Source organism: Pagrus pagrus (assembly GCF_965226575.1).
Source record: "Pagrus pagrus genome assembly, chromosome: 19".
Lineage (NCBI taxonomy): Eukaryota > Metazoa > Chordata > Actinopteri > Spariformes > Sparidae > Pagrus > Pagrus pagrus.
Window position 1 is genome coordinate 4,851,041 of NC_140203.1, and position 25,022 is coordinate 4,876,062.

The window sequence follows — 25,022 nt, forward strand, 5'->3', positions numbered from 1 at the left end:
GACGGGCTACATTAGGTAATCAACGGTAGAGTGACCTGAGCTTTATTCCCACCAAAAGAAAAAGCCTTTAGTCATCGATATTTGAGCATTTTGGACACACAAAGAACAAAAGTTGCTTTTAAAAAGGTCCAACACTTTGAATTTACTCTATTTCTATTTATTATTTCATATTGCAGTATTTGATTAGTGTATTATTTCTGTTTTCGAAAGACAACAAACGCTAAACAGACATTATTTTGTGGCCCAAATACAATAAAACCTCTAACTAAAAATCCTCATGTGGTTTTATACATTCATAGTGTTGTGAAATAAATGAATGCAGTGTAATCATGAGGGAGGGATTTTTCCTTGGATTACACTCAAAATCTATAATTGTTGCATCCCTACTCGTGGGAACCCCCGTATGAGTTTAACTTTTCATCCGTGAGAGAATTTCTTCATTAAAAAAGGTACACAGCCTCGTTTTAAGCCGAAAGGCGACAGGGTCTGTGCATGCTAAATACTCCGCTACAACTCGGCAAAAGAACGGAGTGTCCCCTCCGTGCAATCTTAACGAAGGATGACCCAAAAGGCAGAAAATAAGAGCATTAGTTCAGTCGTGCACTAAGTGTGCCGTCACACGGCAGCTTGCAGCTTTTCTTTTTTCAAGGCAACAATCCGAGCCTCAGATTTCTCTGTTTTATTGACACGAATCATTAACTATCTCATCTCAGATACAACACATGTCCAGCAAAGCGCAAAAAGAGTGAAAAGCTTTTGTCCTCTGCGAGGGTATACATTTAAACAGCATTATCCTTCACTAGCAGTGGGGGGAAACATGAGACAGGATTATCCTCTAAAAGAAAACTCTCCCTACTACAGGCGCATGATGTGAATCGCAGATAAGAGGACCAGGTTCCCAGGATACAATACTTGGTACATTCTGTTATTATTAATTTTTTTTTTTTTTCTTTAGAGAGAGATGTGAGCTCGATAGATTCCTCCCACACAGTCCAAATAAACAAATACAGAGAGGCAAAACCGGTGCCAACAGTTACAGTGATACAAGAACATTTGAAAAATAAAATGATTGCAAAGAAGTACAAATAAACAAAACAAGAAACTAAATACAAAGAAGCAGGAAAAAAAGTAGAATTTGTAAATCCTCGAATCCCAAAGGTTTTCTACCACACCCTCCCTCCCTCCCTCCCTCCCTCCCATCTATTTTTTTTTTAATAGTATCATACAGCAAAAGACATTCAGAAGAGCAGACCGGAGTGATAGAAAACACTCATGCAAAGAAAGCCTTTTTCACACGTAGTCACTAACACAGGAAAATCATCTCAAACAACAGCGCTGTCAACAGTCAGTGCCTTCAGGTCTTTTAGTGGATGTTCTTATTGTTGTTTGCTGTTTCTCTACAGACTTTTGATTTGCTACTGTACTTGATAAAAATGACAGACCTCACTGCACCCATTAGGCTATCAAGTCTTCCGAGTAGACTGACCTCCCACCTTCCCGTCTGTCCATGGGACCTGGGGGTCCGACAGTTTATTACCAACAGTCTTCGTCTTTTTTTCCGGGACCCCCGTTGACCAAAAGAAAAGTTCAGCTGGGAGGATTTCTGCAGAAGAACCGGAGCCACAGGGATGAGCTTAGGTTGATATTCCATTATATAAAAAAAAGGCGTGACTTTTTTCTTTTTTTTTTTTGGCATCTGTTCTTATTCTTTTAAATCTTATATATTAGTCTACTTTTACAATCATTTTTCTATGCGGCAAACAATTAAAGAGTTTCATTCCAAAACAAAATACCTCGAACGAAACGATGGTAGCTATCAAAATAAAGTCTACTATGGGTAACTATTAAAGTCAGAAGTCGTATTTAGACTTTTATTTACAAAACAGTTCTGTTTGTCTAACAATCATCTGTGATAGTGTGATATGAACTTTTAAATAAAGCTTTTTTTCTGTAACAAATATATCACATTTTGGAATGAAACCCTTCAATTTTGGTATTTTTTTTTCAGTCTCATGTTTATGCACATTCAATCCACGTTGCATTCACGGTTGATGCAGTCTCTCAGTAGAAGTTATTTCATATTATAAATAGAATGGTCTTGCCATAGAGTCTTTTTCTTTCGCAGATATATTTTTGTATATAGGGAGATCTCTACACAGACAATATGTATTTATGTATGTAATCCGTTTTCCAGCAGTTACAGTTCTTCGGAGCGGATCACGTGGAACAGTGTGACGTTGTAGAGGACCTGGTGGCCATTGTTCCAGGCATAGAGAGCTCGGTCACGCGGGTTGTAGTCCAGCATGGAGATATGCGAGTACTTATTCTGGAAGGCAATGTCGATGTACTCGTAAGTAGAGGAGTTGGTGGAGTAGGCGTAGTAGACCTTGGTGCCTCCTGAGTAGCCGTTGGTGACGTAGAGCGTGCCGCAGATCATAAAAGACTCGCCGGCACTCCTTTTGGGATGGTTGGTGGTCCAGCTCTTGACGATCTGCAGCGTGTTGGGGTTCAGCTTGCTGAGGACAATATTCCCGGCGTTCTGGTTGGTGGCGTAGACGGCCCACAGGCCTCCCTCGTCCACCATCAGGTCGATGTCGGAATGGCCACCCCAGGCGTAGTGATACGCGTTATTGAAGCCGGCGTAGTCGAGCTGCCGGGACTTGCTGATTGAAGAGGTGCGGAAGTCGAACTTGATGATGACGTGGCTCTGGAATTTGTTGAAGTAGATCGAGCCGTTGTAGACAACCTGACCAGTTCCTGACCACGGGTGGGGCAGCCGGTGGGACGTGAAGTTGTCCGACGTCATGAAGTCCTGCATCGACCTGTACTCCCGCACGAAGCGGTTGTTGTGGTAGCCATCCATGTACCAGACCTGAAGATCATGACAAGAGGGAGAAAGAAGAATTAGGATCAAACACAGCAGCACTGGACTATAATTACAGCCTTTTGGTTGTCTGTCTCTGTGCACCAGTCAGGTTGCTGTTCCTGAGCTATGAGGTTGAATAATGGTATTGATAATGAGTCCACAGGTGTATCCTGTTATCCACAGGAGAATAAACAAATGTTTTCCACTATGGACGCCAAATCTAAGCAACAGTGATCCGAGGACCAGTTGCATTTGGATGCCAATGTAGGCATGCAAAGCCAGGACCAACACTCGATGATGTCCACCATAGTTGCTCCTAGTAATAACAGGATATTGGAGACCGTGACTGAATGATGTGGCTCTGCAGTGGCTCTCATGCCCCTGGACAAACAAATCGGCTCTTAAAGTACAAAAAGCGGGAAAGTGACCTTGACCATTGACCACCAAATTCTAATCAGTTCAACCTTGAGTTTAAGTGGATGTTTGTGCCAATTTTGAAAATATTCCCTCAAGGCGTTCCTGAAATATGGTGATCACGAGAATGGGATGACATGAAGTCACAGCGACCTTAAACATCAGAATTAACTGACTAGATTTTGGTGGTCAAAGGTTAAGTGGACATTTGTGCCAAATAAATTCCCTCAAATTGTTCTTGAGATATCGCGATCACAAGAACGGATGGAAAACCCAAAAACATAACGACTCTATGGCCAGAAAAAAAAACCCCATCATCATTTGTCAGCGTGACTGAAGCAACAGAATCTTCGATGCAGATCACACACAGAATAAATCACATCACAACGTCAACAGGCATCCCAATTAAGTTCGCACTGAGACTTCCTCCAGGACCAGACGAAGCCGAGATCCGGCAGCTTCTGAATACAAACACTCAGGATGACAGCCGCGGGGTGGCATGAGCCGGGCCCCGCAGGGATGATGCCCATCATTCCAGATAAAAGGCCTGTCTCTGCTACTTCGGCCCTGCTTCCTGCTGGCCCCCGCGGAGCCGGGCAGAGAGCTCTTATTCCGGATCTGCTAGAAGCTCAAACACTTCCTTACTCTCAGTGGGACTGAGACACCTGAAGCCCTTCCCCTACCTGCTTCCATGTGCTGCTGTGATTGACTTAAAAAATGATTCGTATCAAGGAAGCATGTCTCCGGGACTTCGGAAAAAAAACACAACGTAAGGAAACCGAAAGATGAAAAGAAAACGGAGCAGACCTGTCTGCTCCTGTCAATTACACTCATTCTTCTTTTTCTGCCCTTTGATAACGCAGCACATCTTTCATGTGTTCTGTTCAAAATGTATTAGTTTCTACAAAAAAAGTAGCCTTTACGGTATGCTAAATGTAATCTTAGTCAGCAGTACGCTTCACCCTTGCTGCTGAGGGTCTTTTAAAATACACACATTACACCGCCTCTGTTGTCAGGACAATTAGCCTTCAGGAGGCAAACTGCAAGTTTGCACAGCTTCTGTTACAGCACGCTGCTGCTTCCTCTCAAGTTTTTTATCCCTTTTCCTCCGGTGTGACATTGAAAGTTCTGCCTCTTATAAAAAGTGTCTTGTAAATCCGGTGCACACAGACGATCTTCATGCTTACCAGACAAATAAACTTTCTTCATTTCAAGTGTCCTATCTTGCTTATCCGCCGGGCAGCTTCCGCCTTTCAAACCATATAGATTTATCTCCGTCCTTTCATTTTAATGTGTTTTAGTAATGAAAGCAGACCCGTTTATTGAGCCAACAGAAGCCCCTCTCCGCAAAAGGGAAATCCGATGCAATCATCTGATAAAAGGACGGACCAATTAACACAGACGGTTATTAAATTTCACAGCAGGAGTTGACCTTCACCTATGATCAAGGACGATTATTGCTTCACAGTTGTGTTGTATATCTTCAGATGCATCAGCGTTAAAAGTTTACAGCCAGTGTGCTTGTATTAATTTTATCCCCCAATGTGTGCGTATCAAATATTGTTGGGCTGCAGCTGACAATTATTTTCATTAAGGATTAAACTACCAATCATCGTGATGATGATGACAGCTGATCAGATTGCTTGTGTTGTTTGATCAACAGTTTAATATCCAATCATATTCAGTTTGTTATAAAACTGTAGAAGAAATCAGAGAAAATGTACAAGGAGAAGGTGAAACAGGTGCATTTGTGCTTGAACTTTTGTTTTCTTTTGATTAACTATTCATTTCAGCCTTAAAATCCTGCTATGTCTGCATTTTATGTGTGTCATGGACAGTGGAAAAAATGTATTTTGATTTTCTTTTTTTGCAAATATAACAATGATCAAAGTGTGTAAGACAACACTGACAGTGCTGAGCTTAAAAAATCAGATCCATTGCTTTCATTTGAGCACGCAGCACAAGCAGGGTCAAATTAGGAGATGGAAACCAAAGCCATTCGGTGTGGCCAACCAGCACATCCTCATACCTAAATGACTGAACAGGTTGATTGCGAGTGACTCCCAGAACAACATATATTACCGTTCACAACACAACACAACACAACACCACCAGCAACATGAGATCTGGACCTTCGTCTTACCATCACGGTGTCATTAAGTTTAGGCAAGGAAACTACTTGGTTAGCTTTATTTTGGGTAAAATAAGTACTTTACTTCTGTAACTCAAGTTATGAATATACCTTTGTTATGTACACAACTTCAGTATGTTACATCACTTTACTATGATAAGTTAATATAACTCACTGTTGACTTTTAGTTACACACTGGACACAGTGGCCTCCTGGATTAGAGGCCTGTGCTTGTTGAACCGAACCATCCATCTCCGACCTCCTCCCTATGCAGACTTGGATAATCTTTATATTACTTCACCTGACTTCCTCTTTTGCTGCCAAAACAATTACTACAGGTCGCCGCCAATATGGGTCGTAATAAGCTGCCTTCAAAGTGACTTATATGATTGTTTTTTCTGATGAGGACCGGCTGGGCCAACGGATATCCGCATAATGGATATCTGGGGAAAGGCTTCCTCTTTGGTGCACTACATCTTTCGAAGGAAGGAAATGTCCCTTGCCTACAGATTCTGCATTCATATGCAGATATCTGTTTATAGAAATAAATCAAAATCGCACTCAGAAGGGGGGGATACATCAGCCAAGACCCAAAGTCCCCTTTTGTACCCAATCAGATACCAGCCATGTAAATACGCCTGACTCTGAATTTCACAAAAAATGTCAAAAACGCCCTATCTCGCCATGTCAAAAAAAAATCCTGGATAAGTCCCTTTATCCTAAACAGCGACAAAAGTTAATGTGGTCTATTCTGGGCCGAAACCCTTCCTCTACCCAAGTTTTGTTAAAACCTGTTGTGTAGTTTTTGTGTACTCCATCTGATAAACCAACCAACCAGGAAACAAACAGGCACGCATGAAGATATAAACTCCCTTACGAGGGTAAAAAAACACACCCAGCCATACTATTCAACATCAAATCAGGAGATGATTCCCACACTGTGTGACCGTGAGTACATACCCGTGTATCTCCTTCAGGCGCCAGAGGGTCAGTCATCCAGGAGCCGAACCTGGATCCGGACGTCTTGATGGTGATGGGATCGCTGATGCCCGTCAGTTTGCCGCATGCTGGAAGGAAAGGAGCGAGATTGGGAACATCTAGAACAACGCCCAGCAGGGTACTCAGGCCAACTCAAAATCTATGACTTCCATTTACTTCAAATCCAAATGCCTGAAGGATGAGGGAGTTGATGTCCAGCTTGTTGCTACACCTCTGCCTCTCTCTTTGCAGGATGTGCTGTGCAGGAGGCGCTTATTATTATTCCGTTCGCACATGCTAATGCCTGTTTTACTCTGTGTGAGAAATGTGTGAGAAAGTGAGAGGGCGAGGGAAATAGGAGAGGGAGAGCCTCTGTGTATTCTGCTCTTGTGTGCTGCTTGTAAGCTGCTGCAGTGTTAATTAGTGTTGATTGAGGTGTTGCTGCGGATTTGACAAAAGTATCACTGGGCTCCGTGGCCCTCGTGACTGAGTGCTGGTCGGAGTAATGTATCCTTTCTAATGAGCACAAGGCAGAAATGAGAGATGCGATTTTACCCAATAACAATACTTACTCAACATCGCATCCATTCATTGAGACAGTGGCCGTTTTTCAGGGGATGTTTCAGCGACACAAAGGTTAATTAGATGATTTTGATGAGTTAATTTTATCTCAGGAATCTAATGAGTCGCTCTGAAATGCTAATTTAAAGAGTGTGACTGTGACGATGGCTCATTTTAAGTTTTCATTAGCATCTTTCTCAGTGAATTGTTGCATCCATTAAGTCCTCACAGCGCAGCACACTCATCATCCCTCTTTCTTTATCAAGGAGGCCTATAATGCTTTATAGTTTTTCTTCCTTTCCGTAAAGGGTGACTCCACCATTTTTAAGTCTGTTTACAGGTTTTGGGGAACACTACTGCAAAATGTGAAAACAGTAGTATAAAGCCTTTTGTGGCTCAGGAGGAAGCTGCATGTAATCTGATGAACTGCCTCCAGTGATGTCACTCAGTTGCAGGTTGCACTCCTGCAGCAGTGTTGGACTCATGATGTACAGTTTTTTTTCAAAACAAAGGATCAAAATCGACACAGCAGAACCAGATATATTGCGTTATTTATTCTATTCATTCTTCCTCCATTGCCTACATTACCCACAATGCAACTAAACCACTCAGTTCTCGCCAGGACCTGGAAACACACTTGAAAGGTGTCAAATTGGTGGAGTTACCCTTTAAGTGTTTTCACGTAAAAGATCTTGAAAGTTAAAAAGGTCAAAGTTCGCACCGACAGAAGCTGCTCTCTCCCACAGAAAACACTGCTCCCGAAACGCCTCGTCAGTCGTCCCGCCTTTAATTCCGTGACTTCATGACATCACACTACATCACGGAGTCACACATTTGCATAATTTATGCCTTGCGGCTAATTTGGCATGTAAGAATTGATTTGGCACAGCTGCTCTGTTGTTGTTAACGGTGCTGGCTCAGGCATGTGTGAGCTGACCAATCAGAGGTGAGTGTGTATTCAGGAGGCGGGCCTTAAAGAGAGGAGCTCAGACAGAGGGAGACTACAGTGCTGCAGCGGTTTGAGCATGTAAACCTTCTCTTGTAGTAAACCAAAATAGAATTATGAACCTGAAAATGAGCATAATGTCTCCATTAACCCCTCTTGCCCTTCATTATTGTGAAATATCTTCTTTTTTTGTAGTCTCCATCGTCTCATCTGGTAAAATCTCTCCCACTTACATAATAAAAACTGTGGGTTTGCTTATGTGTTCATGTCCAACATATGTCGTGCCTGTGAGTGTGTGTGGGCATCACACCTCAGCGGCGGCTGAGAGACAAACACATGGTCACATGAGCAGCTTCTACTATTGCCAGTGGGGGTTGAGTCCCTTACGTAACCCACAGTGGGATTAAAGAGCACAGTAATACACTGGCCACTCATTTATTTATTTCTTTTCTCTAATCACGCCTCTATCTTTAGATGACACTACTACTGCAGGCTGCTGGGGAGCCCGCTGATGGATCTGCATTCTGGAGATGCACACAGGGTCTAATCCCCTTCTGGCCTGAATTTTGCCCAGGCCGAAGCAGAGGGCAGAGCAAATGGAAAAACCTAATGGGAACTGGAGCTGATATAACAAAAAAAATACCATCAGCCTTTACCCTGGAATGGGAGGATTTGGATATAGAATGAACATTAAAAATAAATATTCCTCCTCCTCTTCCTCAGGAGTTTCATCATGTATCTTGTTTTGGTAGTTTTGGCTATCAGTTTGTATTGGTTTTGATGGCATTGTACTCACTTAAGTAATTAGTTAGATCCGGGAATGCTGCAGTAATGTTGTCATGGTCCGTAAACCGGATTAAACTAGACGCTTGCACTTCTGGACTGTTGATCGTAGGACTCTAAGTAACTTTTTCCAATTAATAGATGGATTTATGACATCTTCAAATGTCTCATTTTGTCCCAGACATATTCAGCTTACTCAATGTACTCGATGTACTCGATGTTAGCTTAAATAACATCTTTTCAAATCAATTTGGTATCTTTGGGCTTCCAGAGACCTGGATTATGACAATTAAAAGCACAAAAACCTCACATCTGAAAAGCTGAACCTGGCAAATATTTGTCACTAATGAATTTTCTTCTGATCAGCTAATCGATTAATTGACTGACTGTTGCAGCTCTAGTCACAGAAAAAACTGAGTGACCTTTTACACTTGCTGCAGCTGTGCAAAGTAGATCCAGGGAGTTGATCTAATTTATTATGTTATAATTTTAGTTCAGACGGGTTGCGTGCTAACGCTACGACCTCAGTGGCTACAGCGAACATGAACATTACACGTCCCCATCTACTTCAGTTGTTTAGGAGAATGCTGCAACGTTGTTTTGCTGTGAAGCCTCAGAAAAGTTTTGTGGACTACGAAACTTCACCTGACTTTCCATCAGCACGAGGTTGAGTACATAATGACTGAATTTTCATTTTTGGGTGGACTGTTCCTAACCCTAACCCCTGACCCTAAGGGAACTGGGTATCCTGGTAGCATTTTCATCTAACAACAATAGAGATAGCAGGTGTTTGCCTTTGGCCTGTGGTCAGCTATCAAGTTTCAGTATTGGCCTTCCAAGGGAAAAAGTTAAGGCACCCCTGGTCTGCTCAGGTCAAGTCTTTTTAGCTCACTGTTCCCAGATCTCTGCAATCTCAAAGTCTCCGGAAGGACCGAGATCCTAAATTGATTTGAAAACACATTATTTATTCCCTTTTTTAAAGTTGATATCGTCACTGTGCCCATCTTGAAGTGTGTCAAAGGTGTAAATAACCTCACCCGGCTTTTTATCGGCATTGGGGTGAGTAGAAAATGACAGAATTTTCATTTTTGGGTGACTTTATCCTTTAAACCATTTATTCTTTAATAAGGATGGCAGAGAGGGAACAACAGAGATATGTTAAGGTTGTTTGTATGGAGTAAAATATTGATCCTGTGGTATGTGAACCTGACTAGAACATTATGCCTCGTAACTCTACTCTGCAGATGAAATGCAAGGTGAGAACAACATCTGCAGAGCAGGCAGCAGAGGGGGTTTTATGTGCTGGTATGACTTTCCTGCTCCATTCATCAGTGTTTCGGTGTGTAGGGGCCGGATTTGCCTGCAGCTCCTTGTGCCTGCACGTTGCTGGGGCACGACACAGGGTGATTTATTTATTTGATTATTGCCCAGCAAGCTGGCATGTCCCCTTGATCGATGGCCATTGTGTCCCAGCAGCCGCCGGGCTGTTAGTCTCTCCGGCACAAAACAGCTTGAAGGACAGCTCTGCGGGGACCCTAGTTACTCTCTTTCACTTTCCCTGCTCGCCTTCACTTTATCACTCCCTCTCCTTCCCTCTTACCACCTTCTATCAATTCCCCTCGTCGCTCTGTCTATTACTCAATACTCACATTTTTCCTGCCCTCTCTATTTTTCTCTCTTTCCACCCCCCCTGTTGTTGATCTGCCGATGCAAATTTGGCAAGTGACCTTCGCGAGTTTAATCTCAATATCGGGAGTGTTTCTGGAGTGTGTTGGTGCTGCGCTGTGCATGAGTGCCTCAGCAATCGTGTGAAGATGAAAGGAGTCGCCACCCTCTGTTCTGCCCGAGCCAGTCCCTCGCTGGGTGACCTCGGCTTTATCTCGTCTGATCTCGCACACACACACTGGAGCGCCTCCCGCGGTTCCCCCCGCTCTGCTATCAGACCCGCGGATGTGAGGAGCGCCGTGTGCACTGAACTGAGAGTGAAAACACAGACAGGCCTCCCCGCTCCAGTCCGGTAGGTGGTGAGAGCAGAGGTGTCCAGTAAACAAATGAACCGTGTGTGCACAAACAAAGGGAAATAATGACAGGAGAAGTAACTGGGGAGCTGAGATCGGGTGCGTTTGTGCATTTTGATCGGTTTCTTTTTGCAATTTAAACCCCGTCGCTGTGTCTCGACTGGCTCTCCAAAAAGAACAGTGGCCATTGTGACCAAAAGCTTTTTCCTCTTGTCATCTTGCACTGTGAATAATTTCAAACAGGGACACAATATACCCGTGATGCGGGGCCTGTAAGTGTCTCTGCTCTTGCATCTTAGTCACTGTGGTGTGGGTGTGCATCTATTAGCGCTGTGGGCTGTGACAGAGGTGTGAAGAGACGGAGGCAAAAGCAAAGATAAGGCTGTGGTGGGAACTTGCAAGCTGAAGACGCTGTCTGTAAGCTCTCTCTCTCTGTATGATATCCATCAGTGTGAGTTTAAACCATGTAAATCACCTAATTATGTATGTAAACATCCCAATCATTACATCACAGGAAGCTACCATAGACTCATTCAAAAACAAATTTGTGCCATAGTCGGGCCTTGCTGGGCTGCTGCCAGTGATTATTTTTAGCATCTATTAATCTCTTGGTAGTTTTTTGTACAGTACAATCTCATAAAACACTGAAAAAGGTCTTTAAATAGTTTTGTGCGATAAACACCCCAAAATATTCACTTTACAATGATATAAAATAGAGAAAAGCACCATATCCTCAAGTTTGAGGGGCTGGAAGCCAGAAAACATTTGTCTCGTTGATCGGTAAATGACTTTAACTGATTTATACATCAGATTTTCTGTCAATCGTCCAACAGTTTCAGCACTAGTCCCCTGCTAACGGTATTTTTCATCATCAACTCATAGTTTGATTAATGATTAATTCTGTAAAATGATCTTGATCTTGATGAACTCTTTTAAAATCATATCCTTTAAATTTGAGTGTGCTTGAACCCAGAAAATGTTCGGCTTTTGGATTGATGAATGACTGTTTCTTGTCCGATTAACAGCCCAAACTCAAAAAGTATTCAATGTACGCTGATACAAAACAGAGACAAGCAGCACATTCTCAAATTTGAGAGGCTGGGACTCAGAAAATCATTTTGCTTTTTCTCTGGCTGATAAATCACTTTAATAGATTTTGTAAATCGATTTTCTGTCAGTCGACCAACGGTTTCAGTGTTAGTGCCTTGGATAGAAGACGGGCCTTGTAGGACTGCCACGAATGATTACTTTCATTATCAATTCATGTTCTGAGCGGTGATTTATTAGATAAAATCTCTTGGTTTTTGTTAAAAAAAAATCAGTTTGTTTTTGATAAAACTTTGTTTTGTCCGATAGACAGTCCAAAACCCAAAATGATTAAATTTACAAAAGAAGTATAACAGAGAGAAGCAGCACATTCCCAAATTTGCCGGGCTGGGACCCAGAAAGCGTTTGGCTTTGAGGCCGACAAATGACTTTAATCGATTTGTAAAATTGATTTTCTGTCACTCGATCAATGTTTTCAGCACTTGTGTTTAAAAGGTGCTATTGAAGGACTGCCGTTAATGACTATTTACATTATTGATTTATCTTGAAAAAAGTGAAAAAAAAAAGTCATCAAATTGTTTTTCCAATAAACCTCGACTTCATTCAACTTTCGAGCCGTGCATCCTCAAACGTGAGGGGCTGGAAACCAGAAAATGTTCAGCTTTGATTGATGAATGATCTTTTTCTGTCCATCGACCAATAGTTTTTAGTCTAGCGCTTTGCATTTTTGCGGGAAAAAGTGCAGGAGATATAGAAATCACCAGGATGTAACTCCAGCTCTATGAGTGCATGCACAGCCCTCGATATCAGTTTATCTGCACAACATTATACAAATGACAAAGTCTGTTAGAGGGCGAGCATGTTTAAAATAGAAACCATGGGGTGTGTTATAAGACTTGTGTGATGTGCATAGGACTGGTCGAGTGTCACAGCCGCACATGATGTTCCTGTGATGTTCTGAATCATGTGAATATGCCTGAACATCTCTCCTCTGGTCAGTCACAACATACTGGGTGTTTGTGCATGCACGTGTTTGCAGCAGAGTGTGTGCCAACAACTTTCTGTGCCTACCTAATTTTTGCATGCATGCTCGGAGTCTCTCCTCAAGATTTGACACTCTGTTGTGGAGCTCCTCGTAGTCATAGGCCCCCATCTCCTCCTGAAGTTCGCTTAGAACTGACGTCAGATTCTGGACCTCCTCCTTAAACTGCAATACCAATTTGGCATCGGCCTTGTACTCCTCCAACACTGGTATCAACGGTCTAAGCTCCTCCATTTTCGCTTTTATGGCCTGAAAGGATTAGAATAAGCTCGGTTGAGTGTCATGCGCGACAAAAAGGAGACTGTCCATAAAAGAAAAAGAAATTTTAAAAAAAAAACACCTGTCTGAACCTGACTACTCTGACTCTAGCCTGCCTCTTCACTGACACGAAGACCCCCCTGCTTGTGTCCATGTTCAGTGTTTGTGTGTGAACAGCTGTGTGTTATTTTTTTTTTTTTTTTGTCCGTGCAGGTGTGTGTCTGAGCAAACAAACCCGGAGCAATATTCTCCACCCGCCGGACGAGCAGAGCAGGTGGCTCCGTCCACCCGGCAGTGACCAGCCGTTAAAAAGCAAGCCCTCGGTACACCGACAACAATTGGGAAAGCTCTTTATTGGTCATCATCGTTTAAAATGCAACATCGTATTAAGGGTTACATGCTTTTACATGTCACACACAACAAAGTGTCTCGAATTTTTACGTCTATAGTTTTACGTATAGATTTGTTGAGTAACCAAATATGCATAGACAAAAGCCAAAGGAAAATAAAATGAATAACAGCAATTAATATAATAGTAATAATAATAATAATAGTAATAATAATAATAATAATAATAATAATTAATGTATTTACGTCTGAAAAAAGCTTTTAGATGGAAAACTTTGACAGCAGTAACATGCAGGAAGAGATCAGTGGTGGGTTGGTTTGGGAGAAGGGTGGGGTTTCTTAGTCTTAATGGTGCTAAAGGTAAAATTAACTGTTTGACGCCCAAATGCTCTCAGTACTGTGGCCCAGCTCAGGGGAATCTGGAATTGACCTGCCTCTTCTTCCCTGTGGCTCTCTTTACATGTCTTAAAGTTAGCCCTGCAAGCAAGAAAACGACAAACTGTTGACAGGGGCTGGAGCTTGCTAGCCTATCTAACAGACACACAAACAAACGCACACACACACTTAGTATATATATATATGCACTTGAGACATGACAAGACAGAAAATTTGCACGCATGCACTGGATGCAGCGTTGGATGCGTGGGGTTACTGCGAGCATGCACAGGTGACAGGAGCACACAGATGTGTTGCGAAAGTGAGATGATGCAAACACTGAAGCTGCTGCAGGTAAGAATGCAGGTAAAAGGAAGAACTGAGTTTGTGTGAGTAATTGTAAAACAGGGCTGAGCACCAAACCTAAATACTTCTTTGGTCCAATATGAACTGTGTCTGTAGCACAGAGTTACAGCAACTACTAAAAGGTGGCATCGAATGTCTCGTGGTGATGTGGTTGTGCTGGTGTGGTCCTGGAGCATCATAATAAATGTTGCAGCAACATTTCATGTTACAAAAAAAGCGACAAGAGCTGCTGCCATGGCTGAGTAGGTGAGGTGTAGGACTCACACTCATCACTTATTGTTTCCTGTTTATTTACAGTTATCTGTTGCTGTTTGGTTAGGTTTAGGGAACTAAAAGACTTAGATTTAGGGACCTAAAAGACTTGGGTTGAGACAACAAAATACATGATTTGGTTAAGTAAAATTGTTTAAAATATAAGATCTCTTATTATTTCCCTATTGTTGTGGGTTTTCTGTTGCTGTTAGGTTTAGGGAACAAACATACTTAGGTTTAAGATACTAAAATACAAAGGTTTAGGGAACTATGATACAAAAGTTTAGGGAACTAATATACAAAGGTTTAGGGAACTAAAATGTGAAGGTTTAGGCAACAAAAACAAATGCTTAGGGAACTAAAATACTTCAGTTTAGGGAACTTAATAATTAGCTTTAAGCAACAAAAACATAAATGCAGGGAACTTAAATACTTCACTTTAGGGAACTTAAATACTTGGGTTTAGGGAACTAAAATACTTCACTTTTTTTTCGGAAAACATGGTATGGATTAAAATAGACCCTTTCAAAACTTTATATGGTTTTTACGGTCTTTCACTAGTTTCTGACAATTAAGCGATAAACTGAGACAATAATCTGCATATTGATTGGTTAATTAGTTAGTATTTGTTATTTACAGCCCTTGTTAGATGGAAAAAAGATGTATAGAGATTAGAAAAAGTAGTGAAAGTAGTTGTGAAGTCTGGCATGTAAGCACTTTTCTGAACATTTCAAATGATACCCTCCACTTCCTGCAGAATATCGATTCAAAAGAACTTTTATTATTCTGTGTCTTTTCTCTCTCTCCCATCAGATTGGATCACAGCTGTGGGTCTCATGTGCTAATATCTTAATTTTTAAAACAACATCACCATTACGTGCTCATTCTGATGAACAACAGTGTTTTATTAAGTCTCATAAAGTTGATTTAGGATACTAACAAAGGTTTATTAGAAGTGAGTTGGTGTGAAATAAGGATATGAATTCCTACAGTTTATGTATCCAATCATTAAAGCTCTCTGATTCTGCATGCATTGTGGGTTTCTGGCTATGTGGCATGGTTTTTTTAGGCAAACACATCTCTACAGTGGGAACACACAAACACAAAATGGGCAAGGCCGTGTACGATGGGCTACAGAGCAGCTGTGACAGAATGGCAGTCGAGTCGGTGGCTCCGTACCTTGTATTGCTTGGCGATGTTCTGCTTGTGGTTCTCCTCCACCTGCCTGAACTTGGTCTCCAGGCCACGGAGCTGCACCTCCATCTTCTCCACGTACTGCAGGTCCCTCTGGGTTCGCTGGTCCAGCACCTGGATGGACTGGGTCATGTTCTGGACCTGAACATGTGACATATGGACACATTGGGACTGAGGAACGAACCACATCTCACATTTCCAATGGTCTAATTAGAGCGACGAGTGAGAAAAACGCAACAGATTTTCAATATGTTGCTTTGGCTTACTTCGTGCAGTGATTCACAAACTCTGACATCAGGCCAACTAGTCAGGGGCCTCCGACACATGGTGGAAGTGTAGAATGCATACTGTTAAGACATTTGTTTTCTACAAGACCGTCATGCTCTCTAACTCCATAAACCTGGCACGTATTCTCTGTATTCATTAGAGCTCCGTTGATATCTGTGTTGTCTTTTCCGATATATGTGAATCAGTGAGCTACTCTGCATCACCTGGCGACTTTCTCCATCTTTAGATTAAAAATATCATATCACAGAATTGTTTTAATATTCCTTTTGTGACCAGTGTATAGTTATTGAGCCGGGTTGCATCATTAAATGTGTTTCTTTGGGTATGTGCAGTACAACAGAAGCAGAGAGGGAGTGTATAGCTGCCTCCCAGGATGCCTTTCTGGTTTCCAGGGAGCTCATTAGAGCATGATTCCTATTCTTGTCCTACAGGCAAAGAGGTGATTGGAAGAACATAAACATGGGTAGGCCTGTGTGTGTGTCTTCGCCTCTGTAAGTAAAAGGAGTGAAGGAGGTCACTGCGGGCGTGACATGGCAATCGATTGTCAGAGTCGTGTGTTGCTGAGGAGTTAAGCGGCGTTTACCTTCTCCAACAGCTGCCTCAGTTGTTTGGTGCGGGCGTCCCGTGAACACATGGACTGCTGGGGCGCCACCACGGTGCAGACACACCTCCCCTCACTATCCTGGGCTGAACTGTACACCTGCCACGATTCCTCTGGGTTTGCTGGCAACACCTGAGGACAAAAGAGGAGTGGATGGGGAGAGAAAAAAAGGAGGGGGGGGGGGGGCAGGTGAGCAGTGATGCTGGAGGAGAAGGTAAAACAGCAAAAAACAGGAGGACGCTCGTGACGTGTACTGTGCATGTTCTGTGCAAAAGCTGTACCGCTACAAACCGCCAAGCTCCACCCGTTTTGCGCCATCATACAGAATATCTTACGGCCACACAAAGAGAAGATGCAGCCAATGGAGGCAGCTGGAGCTACTCCCATTATTCAGTGGGTTGGGTGCGTAAAGCAATGACGTGTATGACGTAAGAAAGAGGTGGAAGAGAGAGAGAAAACTCCAGTTTCCAACCTGCTGTTGTAAAAAAAAAAAAAAAAAAAATCACTGCTGATTTATTCAATTAGTGAGGAGTGACTTTCCGAAAACCCCCAAAAAAGGAGCGATCACAGCTACTGTCAGTCAGCTGCTTTCTACCAAAGGATGTGCTGACAGCAGGACAAAGAAAAATCACTATTGAGCAGCTGCCTTGACACCTCAGCGTTCCTCTGTGCTGCTCGTTCATTACTATCACACATCACTGACAAAAATGATCAGATAAAACCTCAGAGGACCTGCGAAAACAACGCCTGCATATTCCCCAGAATCAAGGAATAAACACAGCACGGTGAGGCGTAAATATCAGTCGTTCCTTTTTCATTTTTTCTTTCTTTCTTTTACTATTTCTCCATTTATCTGCCTTCAGCATCCATTGTTCTAAATTCCAGAGCAAACATCCACTTGACAAGAGCGCTCGCAATGTGATCCTGGCACCGAGACAGCTCCGAATCTGCCAGCAGCCTGCCAGAGAAACAAAGAAACGCTTCATCTTGACTCTATAACAGCATCTTGGCTTTGAGCGCCTCTCGCTCATTCACACAGACACACACACGGTGAAAGGAAGGAATGAGGGACTCCCGCTGATTCAGAGAAAGGGGGCAAGGAGAGGGAAAAATAACACTGCCCTGATATTTGTTGGTGTCAATCGGCTAATTTTTGCACCGCGGATCTCTCATTTGTGTCGATACCAGAAGAAAAGGGGCGACCAATAACTTTCCACTTAGTGCAGGATGCTCATATCGACAGAGGCAGCAGCCCCAGTGGCAGCTGGAGCAACATCAGACGCAGGGGGAAGATGCCTACGATGCCTCTCCAAATCTTTTTTTCCCCCACTTTTTCATGCGCCTTGCAAAGCGCAACACAGGATTTCTCCTCTAATTCATTAACTCAGAGGCGCGCATATTGCCTGTGACTGATTGTAATCTAATTGCAGCGGTTGATTCATTCATTCAGGAGGGAAGGAGGAAGGGGAGTTAAAAAAAAAAAAAAAAAGGCGCAGGAATTTTTGCGAAACTTGCGCACTTACTCCGGTGCTCCGATCTGGATACCCTCCCTGTGCCGCCGTGAGCTTGGTGGTATTGAGCCCGACCAGAGAGGGGAGGGTCTGCGACATCCAGTTGGTGATCATCGCCATGGTGCTGAGCACGACGCCGATCTTCAGCAAAGGCACCGACATCTTTTAGCGCTTCGCTTTTTGGGACTCTTCACTTCAAAAAGCCGTCTTCATTCTACAGACTCCGGGGAGAAACAAGGCAGGCGAGTCATGGTGCCCAGCGCGGCTGCTTGCTGCTTCACCCGGGACTCCGGATCGGATGCTCTTTTTTTGGACATCTCCAAATCGAAGTGGCGGCGGCGAACGAGTCCGGACGCGAGAGCAGACGACCGAGGAGGTAAAAACGGCAACACTTGATCCACTTAAAAAAAAATGAGGGGGAGCAACAACCGAGAGCGGCTGCTGGATGCGTCCTCTGGATAGCTCCTTGTCCCGCACACTGCTGCCTCTCCGGTTCACCGTTACTATTTCGTTCACGCCCGACGGTCCGCCTCCTGCCTTGGTGCGCTCTGTGATTAAGTGCCACTGACTGCACACACGCATACACGCACACACACATAAAGGCTGCTCCAAATGGATGAGAGGAGGGAAGGAGGAGGTACTACGGATCTATCTATATCGCCAGACGCAATGATGTCAGCCAGGTTTGGGTCCGTTCATGGTGATATCTGGGATCGCGCCTGATTCGCCCAAAGCTGCCCGACACGGGCTGCGTCCCCGGGGGGAATGACAATGAGCAGTGCGGCTGAGGTCGGCCGACACTGACGCTGCTGAGGGATTATTTATAGCGGACAGTGACATTTCTTTTTTTTTTATTACTTCCTCCCTCCACGAGGCTCTCGGTCAGAGAGGATCACGCATGGTAAAGCTGGCCTTTCATTTTTTTTTTATTTAAAAACTTTAACAGCCGGTGCGATGTGTGACCGCACAGCCCCACATATGTGACAGTGAATGAACACAGTCCCGCAGAGTGTCGCATTTCAGTGAGGAGCGCAGGGCTTCAGGACTCGGGAGTGCGTTTCTTTATGGAGAGGTTGCTGGAGTGCTTTGCGCGCTCAGAGTGAGGATGAGCGCGTTTGATTCGTGGGACTCTGGCGCCATCGTGTAGCTGATTTCGGCGTTGCTACAATCAGAAAGGGAAGGGCTCTTAACATGCAATGATGCACCATAAAACATCCAAAAACATATATTTATCGAATGCACAGATAACTTTATGCATTTAAGAAAAAAACAACGTTGATTTTCAGTGGCTTTACATTACAAAATCTCATCTTTACGCACGGAAAATGTGGTTATTAAGACTCAAACTACTGCACGCACATTGGGAAAGTGCAGTTAAATGGTGCATATTGTTGTTTAGAGTCTCTCCAAAGCTCAGGACAGATGAATTATTTGTCGTCTCTCAGTCGTCAGCAGGCTTGTATAGGCTAATGCTGCAGCCTACGGGCTAAATCGCAGCACTGCATCATACATGAGGCCCCCCAGAATAGCAAGAGTGGCTCTGTGTCCACAGCTATTCCTGTGTGCTCCATAATGCATTTTTCTGGTAAACTGAAAGGATGGAAGGGGAGTGAAGCTTGCACTCACTCACCCTCCATATTTCTCCCCTTCCCTCCTGCTACAGCTCTTCCCTTGTCTCTCTCATCTCTTCTCTGTGACCTTTGAGGTGAGAGCTCACAGGAGTGATAGCTCCACAGATTGCTGCCAAAGTACCGGCAGGGGTCGGCTCACCGCTGTGCACTGCAGCCCAGAGTCCGGCCCATAGTCTTGCGTGATGTGATGTGATGTGGTGCAGTTCAGTGTGGACACAGCGGTCTCTTAGAAGCTTTCTAATGGGTGCAGTTAGTTTTCTAAGCTGTCGCAGGTGGAGTCCGATCCAATTTGGTGTCAAGACAGGTGAAACAGAAGATCTAAAGTCAGTCTGATAAAAAAGACACCAGCATCAGGAGGAGATCCACAGGTGTGGTGATGAAAGATGGCTGATTCTAGCTGAGAAACCAGTCTGAGAGACTTTTTATAGGGTGTTTTAGAAAATTTAGGCACTTTCAAGCATTTTCAAGGTGCATTTTCAAGCTTTTCCAGCACCTTAGGATGCAAAACAATGCATCTTTAATAAACTAAAAAATAAACTATCCTGTATCTGAAATAGACATCTGGCTCAGTTTTGATCAGTTCTCCATCACCAGCTGTTACAGGAATGGAGGGCAGCGTGAGGCCGGATCAGTGCTGGTTGCTTTTATTTTCATTTTTATGTCTTTCCCTGAAAATGTAACTATTCGGTTGGGTAGCGATTCTTAAGTAATGCAGTAATATCTCACTGCAGTTCAAGCATTTTTCAAGGATCCCTGTTGGGATGTGTAAATTAAGAGCACAATGTTTCATTAGACGAGTGCCACAGCACTTTGTTGTGGAGTGACTGACAAGAGCTCAGATTTGCAAATATAACAAGTGCAACACTTGCATAATGATCAGTTATCCAGCCCGATGTAATAACTCTGTATAAATAAGATTGTGTAAGAGAGGTTTTGATCAGATTATGTGTTGTTTTTTGTAAGAATGTAGCCTGCAGTGTTTTAAACTGGGTGTGTGATTGAAGTTATTATACAGGACACAAATTATGATGTAGGGAAGTTGCCTGGAGGGGATAAACAAGCAGCCACATCACACAATAGAGTAATAACAATAACAATCACAATAATAATAATATAGACATCTTAATCTAAATTTTAATCAGAAGAGAAAGATCTTCATTGACTGATGTTTTTACGCCTGAACAAACTAAATAAACAAACTCTCTTTGTTTTCATGACTGAATAAACAAACTTGACCTTAAAAAGTCTCACACTGTTTAACTTTGTTTACATGTGGCGGACCCTGCCACCTTTCTAGCTTCAAACAGTGATCTGGGGACCTAATTTTCCTCTGAGAACAGCTTGTTTATCAGTTATGGAAAAGATAAATATCTCCGAGTTTGTATTATAACTTCATTGATATTGTAAATGTTACAATTCTGAGTTTGAATTTCTTCTCCTTTAATGAAAGCAATGACAAATAGCAGCCTGAATTTACCAAAATACATAGAAAATTAAACATTACACGCTTCATGGAAGTCGTATTTCTGACTGGGCTGTTGCACTATGTTGCATTAAAGCGAACAGGTGTTCATAGCGTAGCAGAACCACACTGACACCCTCAATATCCAATGTAGTAAATGCTCATAAAGTGGCACAAAAAAAAAAAGAAAAATCACATTTCCAGCATGCGAGTGAACTACATAATGCTCCACCTACTCCTCTTCTGCTCACTCTCTCTCTCTCTCCTCTTGCTTCGTCACTCAACCAGCCATACTGAATAATAAATAGCCTCAACCCCCGGCTGCCAATCACACCACGCATATTGCAATTCAGCTCAACTCTGTCTTCAGTTTCTCACATGAAACCGAATTGATTTTTTTTCGCTTCTTTTTGGGGGGTTTTCATACATAACAAAAAAAAAACCCTAACTGTTCCCCTGCTGAAGCCTCTGTGGAAGTAGATTTAGTTGTTGCATGTGAATTAGATGATTTAAATAGTAGTGAATGTAAAACACTACATTCTTAAAACTAAAGACCGAACCACGTGCTGGTGTTTTACAGTAATTTCTTGAGCTTTGGTATGTAGGTTGCCTGGTGTCAAAGGGGAGGCAAATAGCGGTGCCATCTGTTCTGTCAGGTGTCTGTGATGCTTGAGGATGTGGGCCCTGAAGCCATGGGGGAGCCACTAGGTGAGGACCAGATGCTGCCTCCGCTGCCTGCTTGCTATTCTTCTCCGTGTTAACGCCAGGCAGGAGCCAGATCCTTCAGCAGAGGGGGGGACAGGGGTGAAAAAATTGAAGAGGAGAGCGTGCCACTAATCAGGTGTCTCCCCGCTCCCTCGGCCAGATGTTAAGAAAAGCTGCCCCGCGCTGTCTGAGGGCTGTGCCACACTTCTGAAGCAAGGTGGTTAATGTGGTCATTAAGAGAGCACTCGTTTTGTGGAGCATCGGAGATCAAGGCCGGCCATGCTGCACGGATGGCTTTTTTTTTTTACTCTCTCATGAGTTATCTGGCAATAAAAAGCACCTTTAGATAGATACACCTCTCACTTTTTATATCTGGCTTCAAACAGACGAGCTGCGCAGAGGCATCGCCATCCTACGTTGAAATGTAGGTTTCTATAGCAGGGGCAGTATAAATAGAGGCTTGTCAGTGTGTCTTCTGCTTCTGTTCTCAAGGAAGGGGCGCAGACAGGCAAGGCTGCGTGTGGACTAATATCGACTTACCTTCAAACAGATGACACGCGCTCTCTCAGGGCGTCAGAGACAGACACTGACTGTCACTGTAACACTGGGCCCTGACCCGGCACCGTGCAGGACCTGAACCGACTGTCATGAAACCCAAAATGAAACACACTCCCCCCTTTTTCCCCCCTCTCCCTCCTCTGACTGATGGCTTCCATCAATCAGCAGCAAATAGCCCCCCCCCATTGTTCGCCAGTGTCAGCATTTTTCCCCGTCTCACATTCATTAGATCAAAATCGTAATAGCCGCGTGTAAAAATCAAATACCACGCGAACGTCCAAACCAAGCTGTTGCTCCATGAATAAAAAGCGTTCCCGCTCGCAGCACTCTGACATTCCTCATAAATTTGCGGAAATCAATCGCCGGCACATTTCTGCCAAAGCAATATTACATCAATATTGTTCTAACACGTTGGTTTATCAGGGCCAGCAGGGTTTTTTTTTTGCAGCAGCAACCTACTTCCAGCACGTTTTATTGAGTTTGCCACTCGGCGTAGTGGAGTGTATTGCAGATACACAGGGAGCAGAGATTAATTTATTGATAGTACCTCAGTGGCATGTTTGATTTTTCTTTTTTCCTTTTTTCAGTCTCCAATTACCAACCACAATTGGATTGGCACGACAGTGACGCCCCCCCTGAAATATGACTCAAGGAAGGCCAATTAAATCACCAAATTCTTCATTCCAGTGGTGGCGGGGAGGGCCTGGGAATAAATAAACTCTCCCCTCCTTTCACTCCCTCTCTCTCTCTCTGTCTCTCTCTCCAGTGTTTGTGGGAATTTATAATGTCAACAGTTTAATGCAACAGTAACTATTATACGTATTGCTGCAAATGGCCCTCGGAGAGCAGGAAGTAATTACTAGTTCCAGTAAAAGAATCACACGCAAGCATTTTATTGACCGGTGATTTTGTTTACCACTCGTGAGGCTGGGTGGCTTTGGCACTGTTGGACTGAATGTTCTTTACCCCACCACCACCACCACCACCACCACCACCCCTCTCTCCTCTCTCTCTCTCTCTCCTCACACACACACACACACACACACACACACACACACACACACACACAGGAGGCAACAAGCAAGTCACACTGTGGTCATTGAGCATGCTCGAAACAACCTTTTTCCTTGAGACACTGCGTTTTGATTGTGGAGCCCGTGATTTCAAAAGCAAGAATTCATCCATCCAATGGCCTTTCCACGAGAGAGCTGCAAGGCATCACAGTGCATTAAGGAAAACAGCAGCGCGGCTGATTAATCTGACCATTTGCTAATGAGGAAATTGACAAATCATGCAATACATCCCCCCCCCACCCCCACCCCCACCCCTCCTCCCCTCCATCACCACTAACACCACCACCTTTATTATCTGGCCCGGTCGGTTGTCAGCCACACTGAGCAGGGCTTCTTCCTCTCCTCTCTGCTGGATCTATCCGCGCCCGTCAAGCAGCACAATGTATTCACATCATGTAATCCCACCCGTTAATCTGTTTAAGCGGGGGTGAGAGGGGGCTAATTCACCGGGGCTCTTTAATGCGAGGTAACCGGGGTAATCTCTCAGCGGATCTCTCAAGCCAATTATCTTTTTTTTTCAAAATCATAATAATAATATTAGTAGGCTATTATTAATAATAATCATAATAATACAGGAGGAGGAGGTTGGAAAATGGCGTTTAAAAATAGGAAACCTACTTGGGTGAGTTCTGTGCCCATGAAGATGAGGAGAATCAGAGTCAGGAGCTTGCTCGCAGGCTGCATCTCTTGCCTCCGGTGTGTGAGGACCAGCGGTCTCACATGCAGATCGAGTCCCTTTGCGTCCCCCCGCACAGCAGTTCCTTTTTTTCTCTCTCTTCCTCCCCGGCTCTCTTTGTCGCGTTGCAACTCGCTCGGTTTCTCTTCTGTCTTGTATTTACAAATAATTAAAAAAAAAAAAAAAAAAAAAAAAAAAAAGGACTACTACGATGTGATCCCCTCAGTAACCCAGTGGCAGCGAGCTCCTGTTTCACGGACTCGTCTCTCTGTGCATATTCAGTTCATATCGAGGGGGGAGCCTTATCTTCGGTGCCTCTCCCCTTCGGTCTCGTCTCCGTGGCCGCACTTTTTATTTCTCGCTGCGACGGGCTGAGCTGAACGTCGGAGCCGCGAAGACGCGCAAACACTGTCGTAGGCTACAGCACGGCGATAAACCTTCACTCCCGATATTGCCAAAAGTTTACCTCCCCGCCTCAAGCTGCCGTGTAAGCTCTCGATGAAAAAATGAGAGTGACGGCGCTGTACATGGTGCTGAAAGCGGAAGTTGCATCGCCGAGAGAGGGAGATTTAAACCGGCAGGCGTACAGGGAGGGAGAGTCGTCTCTCTGTTGACCCTATCAGCTTCATTCTTACAGCTATTTAAAAAAACAATCCAATAAAACACTTTCACGATAATAAAAACGGATAGTTTTTGCTACATGAGTAGGCAGGAACGTTTAAAGAGCGACCACAACGTTTGTTTACATTAACTTCCGGGTAGAGCAAGTTAGCTTACCGCAATTTAATTGTCTTTTTTTTCTCCCCACGATGTTATTTCAAACTGTACACGTCTAATTCATCTAAAGTGCACGTTTGATGCGTTTATATCTCATTAATAATGACACTTTTACCGAATAGGTAAATTAGCCCTCCAAGCTAACGTCAATCAACTGCTAG

General features: G+C 43.6%; 1 protein-coding gene across 2 annotated transcripts; it reads right to left on the minus strand.

Moving 5' to 3' along the window:
* Positions 1-1,196: 1,196 nt before the first annotated feature.
* Positions 1,197-25,022, minus strand: olfm1b (olfactomedin 1b). 2 transcript variants are annotated; one of them, XM_084382985.1, is made up of 6 exons: positions 24,027-25,022; positions 16,451-16,600; positions 15,565-15,720; positions 12,816-13,035; positions 6,372-6,478; positions 1,197-2,872 (listed from the first exon to the last, which is right to left on the minus strand). In XM_084382985.1, exons 1-6 carry the CDS (start codon positions 24,090-24,092, stop codon positions 2,198-2,200), a joined length of 1,374 nt encoding a protein of 457 aa, XP_084239111.1. In that variant the 5' UTR covers positions 24,093-25,022; the 3' UTR covers positions 1,197-2,197. The 2 variants fall into 2 exon arrangements, with proteins under 2 accessions (XP_084239111.1, XP_084239110.1); XM_084382984.1 differs by lacking the exon at positions 24,027-25,022 and adding an exon at positions 17,992-18,716.